Consider the following 24,280-nt stretch of genomic DNA (forward strand, 5'->3'; position numbering starts at 1 on the left):
GTAATGGACACCACGTGACTAATACTGTAAGGTACCACTGTCCCTCCAACATCAGACTAAGCTAATATAGCATTCCTTATGTCCCTTAAAAGTGGAAAAAAAAGAAAAGAAAAAACTATTTTAACTATTTGAAGCACAAAGTACTATTAGTATTTGAAGTATTAGATTCAGATAACATCAATTCAGTCTTTAACACACTGAATGCAAATCTGTAACTGTGTGTTAGTTGCTCAGTCATGTCTGACTCTTTGCAACCCCATGGGGTGTTGCCCACCAGGCTCCTCTGTCCATGTGATTCTCCAAGCAAGAATACTGGAGTGGGTTGCCATTTCCTTCTCCAAAATCTATTACTAGCTTTTTAAATTAAAAATAAAGCATAATTCTAGCACATATTCTTATACTAACCTAATGATTTTTCAAGCTATGCTAAAAAGAGGTACCTCAAAACTACCACTGAGATAAGGGGTAAGGACAGCCATGGGCAAGTGAGACAGTCAAGTGACCGTGCCTCTGCATTATCCATGTGTCCCCTGAAACCAACATAAATTGGGACCCAATTTATTTTCAGGCTTTCTTTTTAAAACTGAAGAATAATTCTAACACTAACCACGTCAAATCTCTCTCCTCACCTCAAAAACAAAAACTCAGTAAACTATATTCTTATTCACAATTGACATATCCCAAACTTTCCACTGAGGATTTTAAGTATTTGATTATGTGGACCCCCCTGCCACTTTCCTATTTTTCCTTATATTTAGAAAAAACACTACCAAAGTATCAGTGGCATGTGCAGTATTTTCAGGATAACTTTTATTTCTGTGCCCAAGGCAATACAGATACTGATATGGTATTAACATTAAACAGACCAAAGTCCTGTGAAACCTCATAATATAAAGCTGGTGACAGAAATAAAACCAAGTTGTTAACTTTGTAATATCCTTTCTGAGTGTGATGTGCATATCTGGAGTTACAGACTTTTGGCTAGCAATATATTAAAAATAATACATTTACTCAGGGAGTTTCGGATGAAAGATATTCTACTTCCAGCCAAACTGAAACTTTGATTAGTAGAGCTATCCATTTTATACAATTATCAATGTCTTTAAATGAGGCTATAATCATTATAATCCAAATTAAAATGGAATATGATCCAAGCTATTCAGTGGGTACTTCAGATTCACTCATACGAAAGCTAGCCTGTGAGTTATAAAAATTCATTTTCATTAGCACAGAAGATGCAAAGACTGAAATGCATCTATGACAAATACTATTGAAGTTGGTTTCAGAGCCAACACTTGACAAGCTTGTGTAGACACAATTTTTAATCTAGTTAAAAATGTACAAAAAGATAATACATAGAGCTTTCTGTTATTTAGATTCCAAATAAATGAGGTTTTCTGTAATCAGTTTTATAATATGACTTTTTAATGTAGTACCCTGAACAACTTTGTATATTAAAAATAAACTGCATTGTTAACAAAATCCAACAGGAAAAACTAAATTTAATGAAAAAATAGGAACATAAAAGCAGAGAAAGTGCAAAAATGCCACAAAACAAAATTATAGTTAATGGGCCACTAATTTTATTTCAATCAAAAAAAAAAAACCTATACCCACCACCCCACACAGACACAGAAAGCAGCCAAAATATTCACTTTCAAAAATGTCTAAAAGAAGTATGTTTACCTGTAAATTGTTTTCTGTGACTCTGTTCCACCAAACCATATTGATGGGTACTCCTGATTTACACCTGTCAGCAAGGCAGCCAATAGGGTTCTTTGCTTTTCGTGCCTTTGATCCCATCGGAACTAGCCTCTCCTCCAGCATCCCCAGGCGATACTTCCTTGGCTAGGAAAAAGAAGGAAAGAAACCAGGCCACTCCTAACAACCCCCACACTAATCTAAGCTAGTAACTAACACACAGAAGGTATCAGGAATGGTGGACTAGGAAACAAGTACAATTTCTGAGACACTCCCTCTAATGTCCTTATCCCCACCCACCATTCCCCATCCCCACCCCAGAACACACACATCTCCAAAAGAACCCACAGTCCTAACAACAATATTACAGAAAACAACAGATGTTTTAGTGAAATCCATTATAATCTGACTTTATTAAGACTTTAATGAACAGAAGTTAACTTAACAGCAAAGTAAATGCTTTCCAAATTTTTTCCACTGGCACTTACCTATGCTCAATGCAATATGAAGAAATGGCTTCAAGGACACAAAATACAGTTAACAAAATTCTTCATGCTGTATCTTTTTCTGCTCCCCATCTCACTACCTTATTTCCTACTGAGAATTACTCACTTAAAAGCAGCAGCTAATTTCTAAGGAATGGACTTTTTTTTTTTTTTTAATTTTTAAAAGTAAAACTAGGGCAGAGTACCAATTGATCTATTATAAGGCATTCTTCAACTTGTACTCAATCAAAAGAAATAATCTCAGACTTTAAAAAAAATACACAAATTTCATTGGTCTTAAAATCTCAGTAATTTGAACAGATTGATACTAAATAAACTGTCTAATAAGAGCAAGAGTCACTGGATAATATTATAATAAAGGTAGTAAATAATTTTAATAGTGGTTGGCAGGGCTTTTATATAGTTAATGACAGTTTCCACCATCTTCCTTCTCTTAATTATAGCAAATCTATACTAAATTGCATCTTAAAGAGAAACTGCCATTTTTTTCCTTTAAGGAATACTGATATATATTCATGGGAAGGTATCTAATTTAAAACTTAAAATCTGTCTTTACTCATTGTTCTGTCTCAAGACTGCAGAAGTAAATAGTTAAAATTAATTTTCTTCAAAAATTAAACTTAGAAAACCAACTAGACTACCCATCTACCCAATAATTACAGCAGTGGGTAAAGTTTCACAAAGCCACAATATTTCCACCTCTGTGCAATCTTGAGCCAATTCAATTACTCTCTGTGTTGACATCACAAGCAACTTTTGTGAATGAGAATAGAAATATACTCTTCAGAACCAAATTACAAATGAAAGAATTTTAAAGCAAGTTATTTCTAATAACATCGCTCACAACAAATAAGGCTTTGATATACAGCAAAAATAATACAGCCTTAATTAAGCCTTCTAAATTAAGCCACTAATTTAAAATTTGTATTTTAGAAATTGTCTAGGTTAAAAACTATCTGATCAAAAAAGTTCAACACATCAAAGAATATTTATTTAAACAAAATCACAACCTGTCAAGCAGAATCTATATAAGGACACCCAAATTCCATTCACACATTTGAAAGCAAGAGAATTATTGCTTTATATGTTCTTTTGTTATTTAGATCCTTCATAAATCCAGACTTGTTTTTGACCCAGTTACTACTTTAGTGAAATTTACTCTTATGGTAGTTCATTAAGCAACATAGAAAAAAGGTTTAAATGAATCCCATGTATGATTCTCCCTCCCCAACAGCTCTCATATGTTTATTTTTCCAAAGAGGAATTCATTATTCCTCTCCCTCCATCCCATCACGCCCAAAACTTTTAATTAGCCCAAGGCCTTTTCTCTTAGGTAGAAGAGATCACCAAACTTGTGTCATTACAGATTTAAGTTCTTCCATAAATAGCCAGGGATTAAAGGGCTTCCCTGGTGGCTCAGAAGTTAAAGTGTCTGCTGCCCCTAATGCATTTGGCAGACCCGGGTTCAATCCCTGGGTCAGGAAAATCCCCTGGAGAAGAAAATGGCAACCCACTCCAGTATTCTCGCCTGAAGAATCCCATGGATGGAGGAGCCTGGTGGGCTACAGTCCATGGAGTCGCAAAGAGTTGGACTCAACTGAGTGACTTCACATACAAAGTCTAATCCAAAAGTAAACTTTCCATGTGATACTGAATGAAAAGGTTTAGGGTACTGATACCATTTAAATACCATTATAAGCAACAAAAGACAAAGGACACCCGAAAGAGATGGCAGCAATACAAAGCACAAAGTCAAGAAACACAATACAAAAGCAGTAAAATTACAGATAGAAGTCCCATCACAGATAACATAAATTATGGTAAAGTCCCATCTACTTCCAAAGTATCTGAACTATTATTTACCCCTTGAAGGAAAATGTATTTTCAACAAAGCATGTGAGAGCCTACTTTGTATCAAGAACTATTCCAAGTACTTGGAATACAACGATGACTAAAACACACACCTTTCCCTCCAAAAGAGGACATAACCTAGTAGGTAACAAAATTGTGCAAACTGAACACTCACTGTGATATAAAAAATGCGCATGTAATCAAGGTACCAAAAGAAGAGAGACAAAGAAGCCTTCACAGAAAGGATGAATGCCTGAGCAGTGTTGAAGGAGGAGTGTGTCTAAATAGGAAAAAAACAAAACAAAACAAAAAAAACAGAGTGAGCTAGGGGAAAAGATGTATTATAGGCCAGGAAAAATGCACTTGAGGAAGCATATAGGAACTGTGTTGTTAATTAAGGGAAAACTACAAGTTTTCAACCTATCATTAATAGAGGGCCAACCTGAGAGCAAAAGATGAGGCTTGAAAGCAATTTTTAAAACAATCATGAATTGTTTTGTATCACTTGCCAAGGAGTTTGGACTTCATTCCATGGGGGAACTCTTGAAAGCTTGTGAGTAAGAATTAAAAAGGCATAGACAAATTCATGGACTCTGGCTATAATCCAGGTTAGGGTTTCCCAAACTCAGCAATACAGACTTTGGGTAATTCTCTGCTGGGGAGGGCTGTCCTGGACCACTGTAGGCCTTTTACCAGCATCTAGCCCCAGTCGTGACCAAAAATATCTCAGATGTTCCACAGGAGCAGGGACACAAAACTGTCCACATCTGAGGACCACTGATGTAGGTAAAGGACAGGAGCTAAAGGAAACTGCAACGGAAACAGAGGTGAAGGCCTGGCTGGGGAAAGGGCTGCTAGCTTAAAAGCAACTATCGGGATTATATGAAAGTTAAGGGGCTACGGGAAATAGAGAAGACTAATGGAAGATGAGGAAATAAAGGCCAAACACAATTTTATGGGAAACATTATTTTGCCCCTTAAGTGTCCTACAAGATCCAAACCCCTCCCACAGAGCAAACAGAAGCACAACTCCCCTTCTCTTTCCCTTAGGTTCCAGCAATCCTTTCCGAAACCAATCTTGAGAACGTGATGGTCAAATAAAAAGGTATGCTTCCTGGTTGATCTCCACTCTTGACAGCCTCCTGCCAGTCCAGTCTGCTAGTTACTGTGAAAGGGAAGCACTCTGAAATGTCATGTGCTATTGTTAAGTAACCAGCTTTTCTGCTTTACCTCCTAGTAGGTCAACACTTGGAGAAGGGAAAGGCTACCCATTCCAGTATTCTTGCCTGGAGAATCCCCATGGACAGAGGAGCATGGCGGACTTCAGTCCACGGGGTAGCAAAGAGACAATCTCTTTTTGTTCCTACAATAAAATATCCTGTAGAACATACACCTTGTCTCTTTCTCTAATACATACAATTTTTACCTTTAAGTCTCAAGATTCACTACAAGTGACTGATTTTATCATTCTTCACAAAATCTGAATAAACAGCACAATAAGATAGTTGAAAATAGTTTTACCCTTTTTTATTGGGCATTTAAAAAATAACTTAGGGCTTGAACAAAAGTTTTCAAGAAGAAAAAGTTGGAGAATGTATTCCAGACTAGCACTCCTCAACTGTCATGAACATACAGAACATTCTGAAAGTGAAAGTCACTCAGTCGTGTCCTACTCTTTGTGATCTATTGGACTATACGGTTCATGGAATGCTCCAGGCCAGAATGGACTGGGTAGCTATTCCCTTCTCCAGGGGATCTTCCCAACCCAGGGGTGGAACCCAGGCCTCCTGCATTGCAGGTGTATTCTTTACCAGCTGAGCCACCAGGGAAGGAATATTCTGGGGATCATGTTAGAATGAAGATTCTAACTCAGAAGGCCTGGAGTGAAGCGTGAGACTGTGCATTTCTAAAAAGCTCCTGGGACTCCTAATACTGCTACTAGTGTGGTGACCACCCTTCCAATAATAACGTTCTAGAGAATGTCAGGGAAAGATTTGGATAAGTAACAATTCATAGGAAAAAAGAAATTCGGGCCACCCTCCCAAAAAAAGATAGGAGTTCAAGTAGTTAATTAACATCCCAACTCCTACCTTGCCCTAAATACTCAGAGCCTTCAAGGCCATTACTGATAACCCACAAAGCCCTAGCCCTTCAAAACTTCTGGTCCTGGTCCAGTGGTTTAAGACTAAGAGAAGTCCACTCTCATTCCTAATAAAAGAAGTCTCCAGACTACATAAAAAGAAACAACAATAAAAGCTAATTTTTAGAACTGTTTTATTTAAAAAACTTAAATGCACACACCTTTTTTGCATTCATTCACGTAACACTGCAGCATAAATATTTTTGCCCTCCCTAGAAACGCAATGATAAGATCTCTTAACCGCCCCCCTAAAAATTTTATAGTCTAGCAAAAGAAAAATCTATAAATACCACTGCTTGTATAGAAAATGTGTTTACAGACCAATTTTCAGAGCACAATTCTTTAGGTAAAACTGCAAAACAGCATCATCTCTATGATACTTTACAGGTATTGTTATTATATATCATAATCTATATTATATATCACCATCTAATTGCTAGAGAAACAAATTAAATAATGATAAACAAGAGAAATCAATGCTATCCTAGGACAAAGTTTCCAATGCCCTGAATTTTAAGAATCCCAAAACAGAATAACTGTGCTTTCACTATTTATACTCGCAAACAGTGAAGGATGATTTAACCTAAAGTTACGATGAATGACCCTTTTCAACCATTTACATTTTATTACTCAGAACGTGTTCGCACACTTAGAAAACAGTACACGTGTATGAAACATCACCCCCCTTCAGACAGTATTTAAGGAGCCATTAGCTCACTGACTTCTGCATGCAGTAACAACTCAGCACCCTACCTCGCGCCACTCCTGAGTCTGAGGTCCACTAACAGAAACCTCTGGTCTAGAACTTACTGTGTATTTACTTGAAAACCAACTGTCATTTCTCTTTTAAAACCTCTTCTCTATTCCCTGGGATCCAACCAGGAAGGATGGCTAAAGAAGGAACCGTAGCTGTCTGCATGCAGGTTCGACTGCTCAATAGCAGAGAAGAAGCGCTTGGAAAAGATACTCAAGTTTACTGGAAAACGGACAATAATATAATTTATCAAGTTGATGGGAGTAAATCTTTTAATTTTGATTGTGTCTTTCATAGTAACGAAACTACTAAAAATGTGTATGAAGAAAATTGTGCTGTTAATCATACATTCTGCCATCCAAGGCTAAAATGGTACTACATTTGCCTATGGGCAGACAGCTTCAGGAAAAACATTTATTATGATGGGTTCACAAGAGTATTTGGGAGTAACACTCAGGGCAATTCATGACATTTTCCAGAAAATTAAGAAGTTTCCTGTAGGGAATTTCTCTTAAGTGTGTCTTACATGGAGATATACAATGAAACCATTACAGACTTAGGTTGTGACACTCAAAAAATGAAGCCGTTAATAATTTGGGAAGACTTCAACAGGAATGTGTATGTGGCAGACCTCATAGAAGTTGTTTATACATTAGAAATGGCTTTGAAGAGGATCACAAAAGGAGAAAAGAACAGGCATTATGGAATTACAAAACTGAATCAAAGAAGTAGTCTGTTCTCATACCATTTTTAGGGTGATTTTGGAAAGGAGAGAGAAAGGTGAACCTTCTAATTTTGAAGGATCTGTCAAAGTGTTCCATTTGAATTTGGTTATCTTGCAGGCAGTTGAAAGGGCTGCTCAAACAAGTGCTGAAGGTCTGCAACTCAAGGAAGGCTATAATATAAATCAAAGCTTATTTATTTTGGGACAAGTGATCAAGAAACTTAGCAATGGACAAGTTGATGGTTTCATAAATTATCAAGATAGCAAACTAACACAAATTCTCCAGAATTCCTTGGGAGGAAATGCAAAAACACATGTTATCTGCACGATTACTCTGGTGTCTTCTGATGAAACCCTTATTACTCTCCAGTTTGCCAGCACTGCCAGCACGTAAAGAATACTCCTTATGTTAACAAGGTATCAAGTGATGAAGCTCTCCTGAAAAGATATAGAAAAGAAATAATGGATCTTAAAAAGCAAATTAGAGGAGGTTTCTTTAGAGACTCAAGCCCAGGCAAAGGAAAAAGACCATCTGGCCCAACTCTTGGAAGAAAAAGACCTACTTCAAAAAAGTCCAAATTGAGAAAATTCAAAACCTAACACGGATGCTGGTGACCTCTTCTTCCCTAGTATCACAAGAACTAAAGGCTAAAAAAACCCAAAGAGTCCCTTAGTACGTTGGGAAAATTAACAAAATGAAGGACTCAAACTACATAAATAAATTTAATATGCCAATGAACATAACAACAAAAACACGTAAGGCTGCTGTAAGTTTAGAAGAAACTGATGAATCTCTCTGTTCAGTCTGATATTTTCAGTAACACTTGATACATTAACTGAGATAGAATGGAATCCAGCAACAAAGCTACTAAGTCAAGAAAACTTAGAAAGTAAATTAACTTTGTGCTCACTATGATGACCTGGTATTAGACTATGAACAATCAACAGAAAATGAAGAAATGAAATTGAAATTAAGAGAAAAGAATGATTTGGATGAATTTGAAGCTCTAGAAAGAAAAGCAGAGAAAGATCAAGAGAACGAACTAAGTTCAAAAGTAGAGCTGCTTAGAGAAAAGGAAGACCAGATTAAGATGCTACAGGAATACAAAGACTCTCAGAAGTCAGAAAGTATGAAAATGGACTTGTCATACTCATTGGAAAACACTGAAGATCTAAAACAAATGAAACAGACTCTGCTTGATGTCACAACTGTAGCTCTTAATGCCAAAAGAGAATCAGCCTTCCTTAGAAGTGAAAATCTAAAGCTAAAAGAGAAAATAAAAGAATTTTCAAGTACATACAAGCAGATGGAAAATCATATGCAGTTATATCAAAGTCAGCTGGAGGTGAAAAAGAAAATGCAGTTGATCTGGAGAAAGAATTACAATCTTCTCTTAGTGAAATAACAAAACTTACCTCCCTTATAGATGGTTTCAGTGAAATAACAAAACTCACCTCCCTTATAGATGGCAAAGTTCAAAAGATTTACTCTCTAATATGGAATTGGAAAGAAAAATAACCCATCTGCAGAAAGAACTGAATAAAGTAGTCGAGAAAATAAAGCTTTGCGTAATGAAGTTAATTTGCTGTCAGAACTGAAATCCTGACCTTCAGAAATAGAAATGCTAAGGAAAGAGATACGTGATAAATCTGAAGAGCTCTATAAAGTAACGTAAGAAAAAGACAAATTGTCTTCCGAAGTAGTCGATAAGGAAAGTAGAATTCAAGGTTTACTTGAAGGAATTGGGAACACTAAAAATAACCTACTAACTTCCCAGTTGAGTTGCGAAAGTACTGTTCAGGAATTCCAAGATGTTAAAAATCATGATACTGAATCTGAGCAAAAGTACAATAAGAAGGACCTTGAAGAGAATGCAAAACTGAATCAAGAAATAGGAAATCTCTCTAAAGAAGCTCAAGAAACTTGGTTTAGATTTGGAGGCTTTGAAGACAGAGCTCTCTCACAAAACCCAAGAACTTCAGCAAAAAACAACTGAGAATCAAGAAAGATTAAAAGAACTGGAAGACCTGAAGGAACAATTAGAAAGTAGAGATTCTAGGCTGCACACTGTAGAAAAGGAGAAACACTGAGAAACTTCAACAAACCTTAGTAGAAGTAAAAACCTTAACCCAAGAAAAAGATGATCAAAAATAACTCCAAGAGAGCCTACAAATCGAGAGGGACCAACTCAAAAATGACATTCAGGATACTATAAACATGAATACAGACACCCAGGAACAACTACGAAATGCTCCTGAGTCTTCAAAACAATACCAAGAAACAATTAACATTCTAAAAATGAAAATTTCTGAGGAAGCTTGCAAGAATTTGCATATAGAGGAAAACTTAGGAGAAACTAGGAATGAATTTCAGTAAAAGATGGTTGGCACAGATAAAAGCCAAAATCTGGAAACCAAAAAAACCCAAGCTCTGATTGTAGATGCTGAGGATAATGAGCTAACTGAGCAACAGAGAAAGATGAACTGCAACAAATGTTAGAGAGTATTACAGCAGAAAAGGAAAAACTGAAGACTTGACCTAAGAGAAAACGTTGAAATGACCATTGAAAGCCAGGAAGAATTAATAATTCTTGGAAACGAACTTAAAAAACAACAGGATATTGCTGCACAAGAAAAGAACCATACCATTAAGAAAGAAGAGCTTTCTAGGACCTGTGGAAAACTAGCAGAAGTTCAAGAAAAGCTAAAGGAAAAGATCCAAGCATCTCAAGACAAACAAGAACAGTCCTTCAATATGAAAGAAAAAGACAGTGAGACTAAGAAAATAATTAATGAGATGGAGCAATTGAAGGAGCAATTCAAAGTCAAAGACTCAGCACTACTAAAGCTAGAAATGGAAGAGTTCGAATTGTCTGAAAGACTTGAAGAAAGTCACGATGAAGTGAAAACTGTGGCTAAGTAGAGAGCTGACCTGCAGAGGCTACAAGAGTTTCTTCAATCTGAAAAGAACCAACTCCAAGCGAAACTGCAGCTAAAAACTAGAAACCAAAGAGGAACGAGTTGCTCACTGTCACCTGAAAGAACAAGAGGAAATTACTGGTAAACTGAGAGTGGATCTATCAGAAAGAAAAACTAAAATATCACGCATTCAACAGGAATTAAAAACAGCAAATGATGAATTACAGAAAAAGATGCAAGAGCTTTATGAGAAACAGTTTATTACCATCAACAAAATCAGTGAGATTCTGGAAAAAAGGAGTGAACTGGAACAGTTAAAGGAAGAGCTCAAAGCCAAAGATTCATCACTACAAAGAATAGAAAGCGAGAGGCTCAAGCTGACTGAAAAACTTCAGGCAAGTCAAGAAGTAAAAACCATAATTAAGGAAAGAGATGAACTGGAAAGGGTACAGGAGGCCCTTCAAAAGGAAAGACACCAACTCAAAGAAAACACTAAAGAAACTGTAGCTGAAGAACTGAAAATCAAAGCAGAAAGCTACTTACATGCTTCTGAAGGAGTACCAAGAAACCATTAATGCAAGGAATAGTTCAGAGAAGACAGATCAAGGAACAAATATCCAGAGAGTCTTAGGGAATTCAGATGCTGACTTACAGGCAAAGATTCAAGAATTTCAGGAAGAAGAACATCAATGTCTTGAGATGAAAGATGTCAGTGAGACTCGGGAAAAAATATGTGTAATGGAAAACTTGAAGAAGCAACTTGAAAAAAAAAAAAAAAAGAAGCAACTTGAGGCCCAAAAGTCAACTCTACAAAATACAGAATGGGAAAACGTAAAGTTAACTCAGAGACTCCATGGAAGTCTTACAGAAATAAGATATGTTACAAAAGAAAGAGATGACCTTAGGAATACGGAGGAGACTCTCAAAGTAGAGATAGACCAGCTCAAGGAAAACCTAAGACAAACAACAAGTAGAGACTTGGAAAGATGAGAGGAACTAAGAACTGCCCAAATGAATCTGAAAGAGCACCAAGAAACTATTGATAAACTCAGAGGAATTGTTTCAGAGAAGATAGATGATATATCAAATAACCAAATGAATTTAGAGAACACAAATACTGCCTTAAAAGCAAAGATTCAAGAACTTCAGGAGAAAGAACATCAACTTCTTAAGGTAAAAAAATGATCTCAGGGACAATATGTATCAAACAGAGCAACTGAATAAGCAATTAGAGACCCAGAATTCAGTCCTGGAAGGCACAAAAACAGAGAAGGCTGACTCAGAAACATCATGAAAATGTTGGAGAAATAAAATCTGTTATTAAGGAAAGAGATGACCTAAGAAGAATGGAGGGAACCCTCAAAATGGAGTGAGATCAACTCAGGGAAAGCCTCAGAGAAACAAAAGCTAAAAACCTGGAAAAACAAGAGGAACTAAGAATAGCTCAGGTGCATCTGAAGGAGCACCAGGAAATTATTGATAAACTCAGAGGGATTGTCTCTGAGAAGACAGAAGAAATATCAAATATGCAAGTGGATTTAGAAAACTGAAATGCAAGAGAAGGTCCAAGAACTGAAAGCAAACAAACAGCGACTTTTTAAGTTAAAAGAAAAAATTAGTGAAACACAGGAAAACCTGTGTGACACTGAGCAACTGAAGAAAGAATTCACGGCCCAGAGCTTAACCATGAATACAATAGAAATGGAGAGCTTACATTTGGCTCCGAAGCTTCACGAAAACCTTGAAGAAATGAAATCTGTAATGAAAGAAAGAGATGACCTCTATATGCAGGTCAGGAAGCAACAGTAAGAACTGGACACGGAACAACAGACTGGTTCCAAATAGGAACAGGAGTATGTCAAGGATGTATATTGTCACCCTGCTTATTTAACTTCTATGCAGAGTACATCATGAGAAACGCTGGGGTGGAAGAAACACAAGCTAGAATCAAGATTGCTGGGGAAATATCAATAACTTCAGATATACAGATGACACCACCCTTATGGCAGAAAGTGAAGAGGAGCTAAAAAGCCTCTTGATGAAAGTGAAAGAGGAGAGCGAAAAAGTTGGGTTAAAGCTCAACATTCAGAAAACTAAGATCATGGTATCCGGTCACATCACTTCATGGGAAATAGATGGGGAAACAGTGTCAGACTTTATTTTGGAGGGCTCCAAAATCACTGCAGATGGTGATGCAGCCATGAAATTAAAAGACACTTACTCCTTGGAAGGAAAGTTATGACCAACCTAGATAGCATATTCAAAAGCAGAGACATTACTTTGACAACAAAGGTCTGTCTAGTCAAGGCTATGGTTTTTCCAGTGGTCATGTATGGATGTGAGAGTTGGACTGTGAAGAAAGCTGAGCGCCAAAGAACTGATGCTTTTGAACTGTGGTGCTGAAGAAGACTCATGAGAGTCCCTTGGACTGCAAGGAGATCCAACCAGTCCATTCTAAAGGAGATCAGTCCTGGGTGTTCTTTGAAAGAAATGATGCTAAAGCTGAAACTCCAGTACTTTGGGCACCTCATGCGAAGAGTTGACTCATTGGAAAAGATTCTGAGGCTGGGAGGGATTGGGGGCAGGAGGAGAAGGGGACAGCAGAGGATGAGATGGCTAGATGGCATCACGGACTCGATAGACCTGAGTTTGAGTGAACTCCGGGATTTGGTGATGGACAGGGAGGCCTGGCGTGCTGCAGTTCATGGGGTCGCAAAGAGTCAGACACGACTGAGCGGCTGAACTGAACTGAATTGAAGGAGAGTGGAAGAGACTCTCAAACTGGAGAAAGACCTAGTCAAGGTAGACCTGCAAGGAACCATAGTTAGAGAACTGGAAACACGAAAAACTAAGAATTTTTCGTATGCATTTGAAAGAACACCAAGAAACTATTGATAAATTCACAGAGAGTTTCAGAAAAATATCTCAGATTTCAAATATTCAAAAGGATTTAAATAAATCAAAAGATGAATTACAGAAAAAGGATCAACAGAACCCGAAGAGGTAAAATATGAAAAAAGGTTACTATGTGATGGAAACCAACACCTTACAAGAAGCCTGAGAAGAAAAGTGCTTTAGGATAAACGAGCTTCTGAAGAGATACTCAGAGATGGATAATCACTATGAATGTTTAAATAGATTGTCTCTTGACTTAAAGAATGAAACTGAAACCCAAAAAGAGCTTTCAATTAGAGTAAAAGCAAACTTCTCACTTCCATATCCACAAACCCAACAAATCCAGAAACTTCTTACTGCAAACCAGAGGTGTTCCACGGAATTTCATAGAGTCGTGATGAAGCTTCAGTATGTGCTAAACTATGCTGCAGGGACAAACGAAGAAAAACATGAATCCATCAATAAATTTGAAATGGCTTTTACTGTTGAAGTGGAAAAGCAAAATAAACTGCTAATGGAAATCTAGCACCTTCAACAAGATTATGGCCTTATCACCTGGAGAATCAAGGGACCTCAAATTGAGCCAGAGTGTGGATCTACATATCGAAGAAATTCTCAAGGATTTCTCAGAAAGTGATTTCCATAGCATAAAGACTGAATTTCAGCAAGTACTAAGTAACAGAAAAGAAATGACTCAGTTTTTGGAAGAGTGGTTGAAATGCTCATTTTGATATAGAAAAGTTTAAAAATGTCATCCAGAAAGAAAATGATAGTATTTGCCAAGTGAATAACAAAATAATTGCTACAATGAATGAATTAACAGAGTTTAAAGAAAGAAATGCTACCGTAGCCAAAGAATGGGAGCATGATCTGAAATCAATGAAAGAGAACAATGAAAAACTATTTAAAAGCTACCAAACTTTGAAGCTCTCCCTGACCTCTGGTGCCCTTGTTAATCCTACTACACAAGACAGGCAACCTCAAGTCACATCAAGAGCTACACAGCAAGCCACAGAGAAGATTCAAGAGCTGAAACATCACTCCAGGAAGCTAAAGAAAGTATTACGATGATGCAGAAAGAACTCGAGATGACTGATGACATAATAGCAAAACTTCAACGGCAAGTTAATGAATCAAATGAATGCCTTGAAAAAAACAAAAGATCCAAGTACTTCAGGACAAAGCTGCTTTAACAGCTAAGCCTTATAAAGAAGAAATTGAAGATCTCAAAACGAAACTGGTGGAAATAGACCTGGAGAAGATGAAAAATATCAAGGAGTTTGAAAAGGAAATTGCTTCAACAAAAGCCACTGCAGAGTATCAAAAGAACTTATAATGCTATGGAGAGAAAAATCTTAGAAGACATCAACAGGCCCAAGATACCTCAATGGTATCAGAACATACTGATACTCAGTCTTCAAATAAACCCTTAACCTGTGGAGGTAGCAGTGGCATTGTACAAAGCACTAAAGCTCTTATTCTGAAAAGTGAATACACACAGCTAGAAAAGGAAGTTTCTAAGTTAAAGCAGCAAAATGAACAGCTAGTAAAGCAAAAGAATAAACTGTTAAGTGAGGTCAAGACATGAAAGGAGAGCAGTTAAGAGAGAGGTTCACAAGTAACTTGTGAGAATTCTCCAAAGTCCCCTAAAGTGACTGGGACACTCTCTAAAAAGAGACACCGTATATCTTCTCAATGCAAGGAACTGAATGTCCAAGATCCTGTACCAAAGGAGTCACCAAAATATTGGTTTTTTGATAACCGATCAATGTCTGCCTGGAGAAAGAAATGGCAACACAATCCAGTATTCTTGCCTGGAGAATCCCATGGACAGAGGAGCCTGGTAGGCTACAGTCCTTGGGGTCACAAAGAGTCGAACATGACTAAGCAACTAACACATGCAAAGTCTTTGCCAGTACCTCCTCCAGTTCACTATTTTGATAACTCAGGTTTAGGCCTCTGTACAAAAGAACAAATTTCTGAAGCGGAGACCGTGGATCCCCAGCCAGGACCTTGGCACATGTCGTCAGGAAAAGATGTGCCTGAGTGCAGGACTCAGTGGACTCTGCTCTGACACTTTTCTGGTGGCCCAGCATTCCATGTTTGGAAGTGTCTGTGTTTATATCTTTATGTGTCTATCCCTTGCAGTCATGTCACAAACCAACTTAATTTCAGTTCAGTTTCCACTCTGCCACTACAACTGGAAGATGAAGGAATGGAACGAACTCCCATAGTCTAGAATGGTGATAGCAATAGACCTTCTTCTTAAACGTGGTAATTCTGTAGAAGTTGAACAGTTTTATTTGCTTACATGCTTTATAGAGAATAAAGTTATTGAAGGGAAAAAAAAAACCTCTCTAACTACAAAGGTCTTCCCTCAATTAATTAAATATCCTGGTGGCTTAGCATATTTGTTATTATGAGAACTAAATATATGATTATATTTACATTAACCGTCAGTAGTTAATCTAAACCCACTGGGAAAAAATAGACTAACTGATTAGAACCATTTGAATATTCAAAATTAGCTAATTTCCATATAGACAAAGGGAACTACTTCTACTTAACTTATTAATCAGGTGTGTTAACACACCTGGACTTTAAAGGCTTCTACCCCTAATTAATTTAGAACAGTAAAACTAAAACTATAAATGATTATAAACTGGACTCAAATCAATTTTCTCCATGAATAAAAGATTTAAAAATCAAAAGCAAAACCAAGTCAATCTCAAAGATCATGTTGCATTTTGTCTTGCCATTCATTATCAGTAACTGTAGGCTTTTCACAGAAATATATTAGGTCCCTTCCGTTTTCATTGTTTAAATGAAGCCAGTTATAGGATGGGATGGTGACTAGGTCTATAAAAAGTGGGTCTATGGAAAAACAGTCAGTCATTATTAAAGACTCATGGGCAGGTAAACATCTGTAAATGAAAAAGACCTTTTAACTTGTGCAGTCAATACAGAAATCATACACAGGTTGAGAAGATGAAAACAGAGGACACTGCTAGGTAAAAAGTAATCCAAATCATATAAATGTAGCACAGCAGGAGTTGCACAGACACACCATGGAAACATATTTTTTAAGCTCTACTGGGTAAGATCTTGGGAGAAGAAGTCTGAAATATTATTTTTTACCTAAATTTAAGAAAGCCTAAAAGCAGTCATTACTTCTGTTTTTAAAATTCAATGTTACAATGTAGTTTTATGCCACCAAAAATGAGATCAGTTGTTAAGACCACATTTAATTTCTAAAGATCTGGAACACCAAACTACAACTTCTTTTATTCTTTTGCTTTAGAATAGAACCAGAAAACAAGATGTAGAGAAATAAAATACCATGCCAATGTTGTTAAAATTTTTAAGTGTGAGTAATATTGTTTTGAATCATAAGTTATTTCTACAATAAACTATCACCTGTAATGACCATAAAAATTTTTATATGAACTTTAGTCTCTTATCAAAAGCAATCATCATGCTAAACTGCCTATCTGCTTATCAGCAAAAGGTTCCCTTTTGATTTATGTGTCCCCTTACTTATATTCAATCTTGAAATGAAGCACAACATCTTCAGCAAGGCCCTTTACCATGACTGAACTTTAAGTAGCAGCTAATCAAAAGTAATCCAACACTGAGAAACAGATAAACAGATGTTTCTAAACTGCAAGACTGTAAGCAGCATAAGACTAAAACAACTACCATCTGACAAGCACAATGCACTATGGTAAGCACTTCACAGCATTAATATTATGTAATATTCAAAATTCTGTGAGATAGGCACTATTATAATACCAACTTCAGAGATGACAAGGAGGGCTTAGAAGAGGCTAAAATAATTTGCCTATAATCTCAAAACTAACATAAGGTCCTAAGGTCGAGCTGCAGAGCTTGTACTCAACTATGGTATTCTGCCTCAATCCAAAAAAACTTATTCTACATTCTATAATATTATTTAACAGTATAACATAATGTTAACATTACAATATTAACATTATTGTAGCTACTCCTAAAATGACCAAATTCCTAAATTAATCTTTCTTTGAATCTAATTGGCATGGATGGGATGAATGAGAAATAATAGCTGCAGAGACTTTATTAAGCCACTCTACCCTCCCCACTTTCAAAACGCAAGGAAAACAAATCTTGAGAATTAAGTAGAGATGGGAAAACTTACAGAGTTTCGGTTAAATTCAGCTTTAAAATTAGGCTAGCATGTTTGTGAGAATGAGCATGTTGAGAATTCTAAACTGACTTTTACTCATTTACTCCTGACCCCTACTTTCGAACAAAACAGGGATGAACCATCAGTAGTGACAAACTCTTAGCATCAGCTACAATGCTTCGTAAATACAATGTCCAAAGTAGAGTGTCAAGAAGCCAACCAGAATATCTCAGAATGATCCACTAGTTTCCAAATGCAGTGGCAAATGCAGCATGGTTTTACTAAATTGTCATTATTAGGTAAGAATCAACTCAAAATCCCAAAAGCTAAAGCTAAATAATGATTATCATCAAAGCACTGGACATGAGTTTGAGCAAACTCCGGGAGATGGTGAAGGACAGGGAAGCCTGCAGTCCATGGTGTCTCAAAGAGTTGAACACAACTTAGCACCTGAGCAGCAACAGCAGCATTAAATACTGCACACAAAAACCATGCTGCTCACCAGACACATCTTAAAAAAGCCTCCAAAACAAAAACTCATACAAGATTTTTTTAAAAATCAATAGAACAAAATTCCCTTGAAATCATCAATTTTGAAAACTCTTAACAAAAGCAAGCTGTCACTGTACAGAAGCATCAATTAAAGTTCAGAAAATATGTGGCTGAACTCCTAGCTTGTTACAACCAATTTACTCTGCTCTATCCAAGGCACACTTCTATCTAATAAACACAATTCTGGAAGTTTATCCTGGATGACTCTTGATTTATGAGGGAAAGAAAGTTAACTCAAAGTTGAGTCATTAAGAATAGACTGGGGTTAAACAATAGGATGAATGGCACATACAAGTCTGAGGATTCATATGCAGATAAGAGAGAAAACATAACTGTTTGCTAAGAAGCTGAATACTATAGGTCTTTAGCAATAAAAATGTTAGTGGATTCACATTCCATAAATGACAATCCTTTCAATATTCATCAGACAGGGAATTACCATGTTATTTTAACAAAAATGAGCTTAATGTTTCATTCTTTGTTAATGTACTTAATAACATTAAGTATGACATTTCAGAACTAAGAGCATAAATGCTTAAGTATCTCATAAACAAAGAGTTTACAACAAATTTAAGAAGGATAGCCCAACAGAAAAATGAGCAAGTTGAAAATGAAAAGTGAAAGTGAAGTCGGTCAGTCGTGTCCAACTCTTTGCAACCCCATGGACTGTAGCCTACCAGGCTCTTCCGTCCATGGGATTTTCCATGTAAGAATACTGGAGTTGGTTGCCATTTCCTTCTCCAAGAGATCTTCCCGACCCAGGGACTGAACCCGGGTCTACTACATTGAAGGCAGACTCTACTGTCTGAGCCACCAGGGGAGTCCAAAATAAGCAAAGGACACACACAAAAAAAATCCAAGGTCAAAAAGCATAAAGGAGAAGCTCAACAGGACCTGTAATCAAATGTTAACAGTGAGGGGCTTTGGACTATAAAATGACAATGAAAGATTTCTACATCTGTTTTCAAGGCTACTGAAAAATCAGCACCCATGAGTAGAAATACAAATTTGTGCAGCATTTCTGAAAAGTTATCTATCAATTACTAAAAGCTTGATTTTGTATTATTCCCTAGAAATTTACACTGTGTAAAACACTTACACTGAGATAATCACATAAATCAAAAAATAGATAGGCATAGGTCAATCAATGTTATAATCTCCTCCTCTGCATATTACCAGTGGTCTCTCTCTCCACTACTCCTTCATTTTTCACCTTATTATTTCACCTTATTATTTTCACCTTATTAATTCAGTGCTTATTTTGCCCTAAAGAGATTTTTGTTTTTCTCTGAATGTAACTAAGTATTATCTATTAGTAGTCCAAGTAAATTACTTGATTTCTCTAAATCTCCCATTTTCTAATCTGTGAAATGGAAAAAACAATGTCTCTCAAAGAACTGTTGGCGTGACTAAATGAGATAATGAAATTATAAAACATTTAATTTTATAAAAGAATTACCATATTACCTGAAACAGACATAGAAAACCACTGTCAACATAAACAAAATCAAGTTTCTGTCTACCAAGGCATCATCAAGAACATCCCAGATGTACTTTCACCAAATTTGACAGATATGTTTGAGAAGCTAACAGTTATGCGAGGAGGAGTCAAAAATTCAAATGTTGGAGGAGGAGGGATCTGAATATTTCAAAGAAAAGATGAACGTTCTCAGAGTAACTATAAGAAAAGGCCTTTCCAAAGGGTAACTAACACAGTCTGATCTAGCGTGAGCAGCGACAGATATTCACTCATTTAACAACAGGAAACAATTCCCAAACAAGACTAGAAAGGTTTGGCTAACATCATGTTTTACCAATAATAGCTACCGTTTATGGGGCATTTCTCATTTAGTCCTCATAACAACTCGACAAACCAGGTAGTAAGTATAATATTTTTCTCATTTTGCAAATGAAGACACAAAAAGATTTAAATAAGCTTCAAGACCCAATCAGTGTAGATTAGGGGATTCAATTCAAACTGTCTGGCATACAACTTCAATTAAACCTTGACCATTGTTCAATGCTACTGATTTATTACTATTCCTAACAGTTTGCTCTTAGAGAGAAATAAAAACTCACCATGAGCTCTGAGCAAGCTACAAACAGGAACCAGGATGCTCCTCTGACTCCAACAAGTATACCATACATATCCCTAAGTCTAAAACTTGAGCACATTTCCACAGCCTAGCAAGAGGAGGTGAACAGAGGGTCAGTCGACTCCGTAACAGAATAGCTCAGAGAGTGTTAATTTGGAATTCTGGACACAATTTTCCGTAGGAACATTCCTATACAACACTCATGGGGAAAAGATCCCGATGTGGCTCACCTGGAAATCGAATACTAAGTAAAACAACATCTGAGAATATATTAAATGTTTAGAAATGGTTTCACAGGTGACACTTTGTATTGTGATACCCATTAAGATTTATTTTTTGATGTCTTCTCCATTACCTCATCTTCCCCCCTACCCCACCCCGCCCAAGATCAATACTTGGTTTCATGTTCAAAACCTGAAGGATTAAGGAAGGATTTATATCCCAGATTGTCTATGCCACAATCCTACAGACTTCTCCAAATTCATTTTAGCTCTTGCCAGTTTGCTAGTCCTGTTCAGTTCCCTATGTAAAAGTATGCAACATAAAAGTCACCTTTTGAAGAATATTAGAACAGAAATGTACACAAAAACTTTTAAACGTCAAAGTAATCAGAAATCACAAAATATACATCTCAGAAAACTTTGTAACAGAGATGATGGAGAGAGGGAAAGATGCTCTTGAAATTGAGAACAGTGGGGAGGAGGCTCCACACTGAGATCGGGGGAATCACCCGGAGCTAGGCCAACCCCGGCTTCGTCTCCTCACAAATAAGCCAGGAGCAGATACGCAGGCCTCCTCCGCTCCTGCCTCCCTCATCCTAACAAAGGGCTTTACAATCAGGAACAGAAGAAATAAACATGATATTCACAAGTCTCTGTCCTCTAATCCCACCGAATTTAACTTGGTATTAAAACCTAAAAAACTTACCAAAGTGAAACTGTTATCCCACTACTAGATACTTCAATAAAATACAAACGCCCAGGTAAAAGCTGCACATTGACTGAAATGTCGTACTAAAGTTCAATCAAAACAAAAGAAATGTAAATGACAAGCACCAGAGCCTTTTTGCTCTAATTTGGGAAGGGAAGAAAGCTAAATACAAAAATGACTAGATGACTAAAGAAGAGGGCAAAGTACCATGAGTGCTATACAGCGGGAAGCCAAAATTGCCAGACACAAATTCTGCAAGAACTTGTATCTCAATCATCGGTGGTCACATGGCTTACCAAGAATAGTTAGCAGATGTCATCACGTCATTTACAAGTATCTGTATTCTTTACATCAAACTTTATTTTAAAGAGACTGTCCCTGAGGGTTTCTGACAGAAAATTTTACTGCTGTCCAGATCACCTTTGTGATTCACAGTGGCTCTCAGGTCCTTTTCTATCATACCAGTTCTCAGCTTGATCTATCCACCTTGTTGTTACGGTTTCCTCATGCACTGATGTCTAATATATTACCTCCCATTTTCAACAAAATTTCAGCTCCAGTGTTTTGGGGGGCTTATCTCTCCCACTGAGCACACACCCATAATTCAATTTCTTCTGCCATCACTCCTGGCCAATAATAACTGTATACATTTTCAAATAATGGTACTTTTCCTATTTATATGTTCATAATGTAAAAAATTTTTTTAAAAATCACTGCTTCTCAAATATCAGTTGTGAAGGATCATGTTTTTTAAAAATTTCCTATGCATCATGGTCCTATACATTATTCATAAAATACAAGTGAACTACTAGAAAATGATGACATATTTGGATGTTGTGGTATTATCAAACTGTTACAGAAGTTTCTAAACATTTACTTTCAACGTTTTAACTTATCTTCCTAGCTGCGGTCACATGACACACCATAAGCAGCAGTGCCCTAAGGCATATATTCTTAGTATACAGCTCTTCTTCATGTATCTAACAACAATAAACCACCCAAACAAAGGTTCACCCAGCTATGAATCTCTCTGTACTGCTTTTTCACAGCACACATTTTACTTCAACAAGTCCTTACAGATACAAGGCCCTCAGCCATAGTCTCTTAGTTTACCTGTGATAGAAGAGAATTTTAAAATTTCCTGAAAATACTGTCTACTTGCAATCAAACGATACCTTCTGCTTAGCATCTTTGCTTCTCCATATTCCTCATTTTCAAAAACCACAACTCAAACATCTTTTCTCCACAAACTCTTCTGGATCTAGAGAAATCTCTCCTATGTAGCAATCACCACACATTTAAATTTGCACTGATTAATACACTGCTTTGTAAATTTTCTTTAGTAGATTCATGCACTGCCTCTTGAATTAGATTTGAGGAAAGCAGAAAAAAACATCAGTTGATTCTTCTTATATGTTCCACATAGCCCACAGTAAGACTGCTCACAATAAAAATATCTGACTGACCTGATCCAAATAATTCACATATTCCAGAGGCAAAAAGCAGCATTTGCAGCCCAGGGATTGGCCCAACCGAAATTTTCAGAAAAGTATTTATCTAACTATGAAATAGTAGTAAGTATGGCCCAAACACCTGTTTTCTAATCTCATTATGAAATAAAATGTCACTGAGTAATCATGATAGCCTGCTTAGATCACCTGGAATTATGACTAAATATTTACATAAATGTGAGTTACTTCCCCTAAATTACGTCATTAAACAGACATTATAAATTACTACAACAAAAGAACAGACAGTCTCCATGTGCCTTTACTTCACAGCATGCAATACTCTCATACCAATAGTTTTTCTAATACAAAGGAATTTTAAGCCTTCTCAACTATTAACGATTTAAAAACATATGCAACCTGTACCCACAGAATGCTAAGTATAGAGCCCACTACTGGGGAAAAAAAATAAACAAACCTCTATGTCTCTACATATTATTTCAAATGTAAATGCCAAGAAAATATGGTCTTTCACAGGTATAACATATGAATCCTGAGTTTCTAAGTAGATGTTGACACGTAGGTCCTTTCAGTTCACCCAGTCATTGAACCTTAGACATGGAAGACACCACAGCAATTATTCAGGCCATACTCATCATTTCACAGATGTGAATATTACAGCCTAGGAAGCTGGCCCAAGGTCACAAAGCTAGAGATTCAGGATCTTAAAAATTACAACCAACGCTCCCTTCACTATACTAATCTGCTTCCATCTGGATGTATTTTAATATCTCTCCACATACAGAGTTCACCTCTCTAGTAAATTTCCTTCCATTATTTCCCTTTACTAAAATAAATTTTAGAAGAATGGCTATTATAATCTCCTTTTTTCCAATCTCCAGGGATTTTTACTGCTTTTCTCAAAAATTAATGTCAGCAGCTCTAAATCATGTATTTCAACTTTAAGATGCAGTCCACCAAACCCTCGTATTAGGAGCACTTAAGGATTTCTTTGCCATTCTACTTTTACTTTTTACTCATCCATCGGAAATGCCACTCACCACAGTTAACTGATTATTATTTTCTAAAACGTAAAAAGGCCACTGGGGGGACCCTTAAAACTTAGGGGCTTTTTAATTTTCCCAACACTAAGAAGCTCCAGGAAACTTGACATCTAGGTTGTACGTGCTACCTAGCCCGTTCCTATCTCCTGCTACAGTGACAGGCTTTGTCTACTGTCACTTCTCACCATCACCAATGAGTCTGCTTGTGTCCAGTGTTTCTTAAAAGCATGTTGTAATTACATACTTATTCTCATCTGTTTCAAAATGGAGATAATAGTAGGTACATGAGGATACTGATGTAATTTATACCTGACCCCATATTTTTTTGCTCTAGAGAATATTTTCTTGAAATTCATTGTATTTACTTAGTCATGAAATTTATTTAATTCTACCTTCTGAACAGATACTTCCTAAAAAGCACCTTAAGCTTATACCAGTTTTCTAAAATTAACATTCTTTTCTTTTTAATCTCTCTCCCATTACTTAGGAAACTGAATTAGTTGTAATTTCATAGTAATTCCCACCAAAATTTACAATC

The 24,280-nt window shown here is 36.6% G+C and overlaps 1 protein-coding gene and 1 pseudogene across 1 annotated transcript in view; one reads left to right on the plus strand and one right to left on the minus strand.

Annotated features, from left to right (window-relative positions):
* The window catches only part of PAN3 (poly(A) specific ribonuclease subunit PAN3), a 122,123-nt gene that overhangs the window by 77,432 nt on the left and 20,411 nt on the right, over positions 1–24,280 (minus strand). The window contains exon 5 of the mRNA XM_068984341.1: positions 1,687–1,848. Within this exon, the coding sequence (XP_068840442.1) occupies positions 1,687–1,848 (162 nt within the window). The remainder of the gene's footprint in view (positions 1–1,686; positions 1,849–24,280) is intronic.
* Positions 7,086–15,564, plus strand: LOC138089303 (centromere-associated protein E-like; annotated as a pseudogene).

This window comes from Capricornis sumatraensis, chromosome 12, assembly GCF_032405125.1.
Source record: "Capricornis sumatraensis isolate serow.1 chromosome 12, serow.2, whole genome shotgun sequence".
NCBI lineage: Eukaryota > Metazoa > Chordata > Mammalia > Artiodactyla > Bovidae > Capricornis > Capricornis sumatraensis.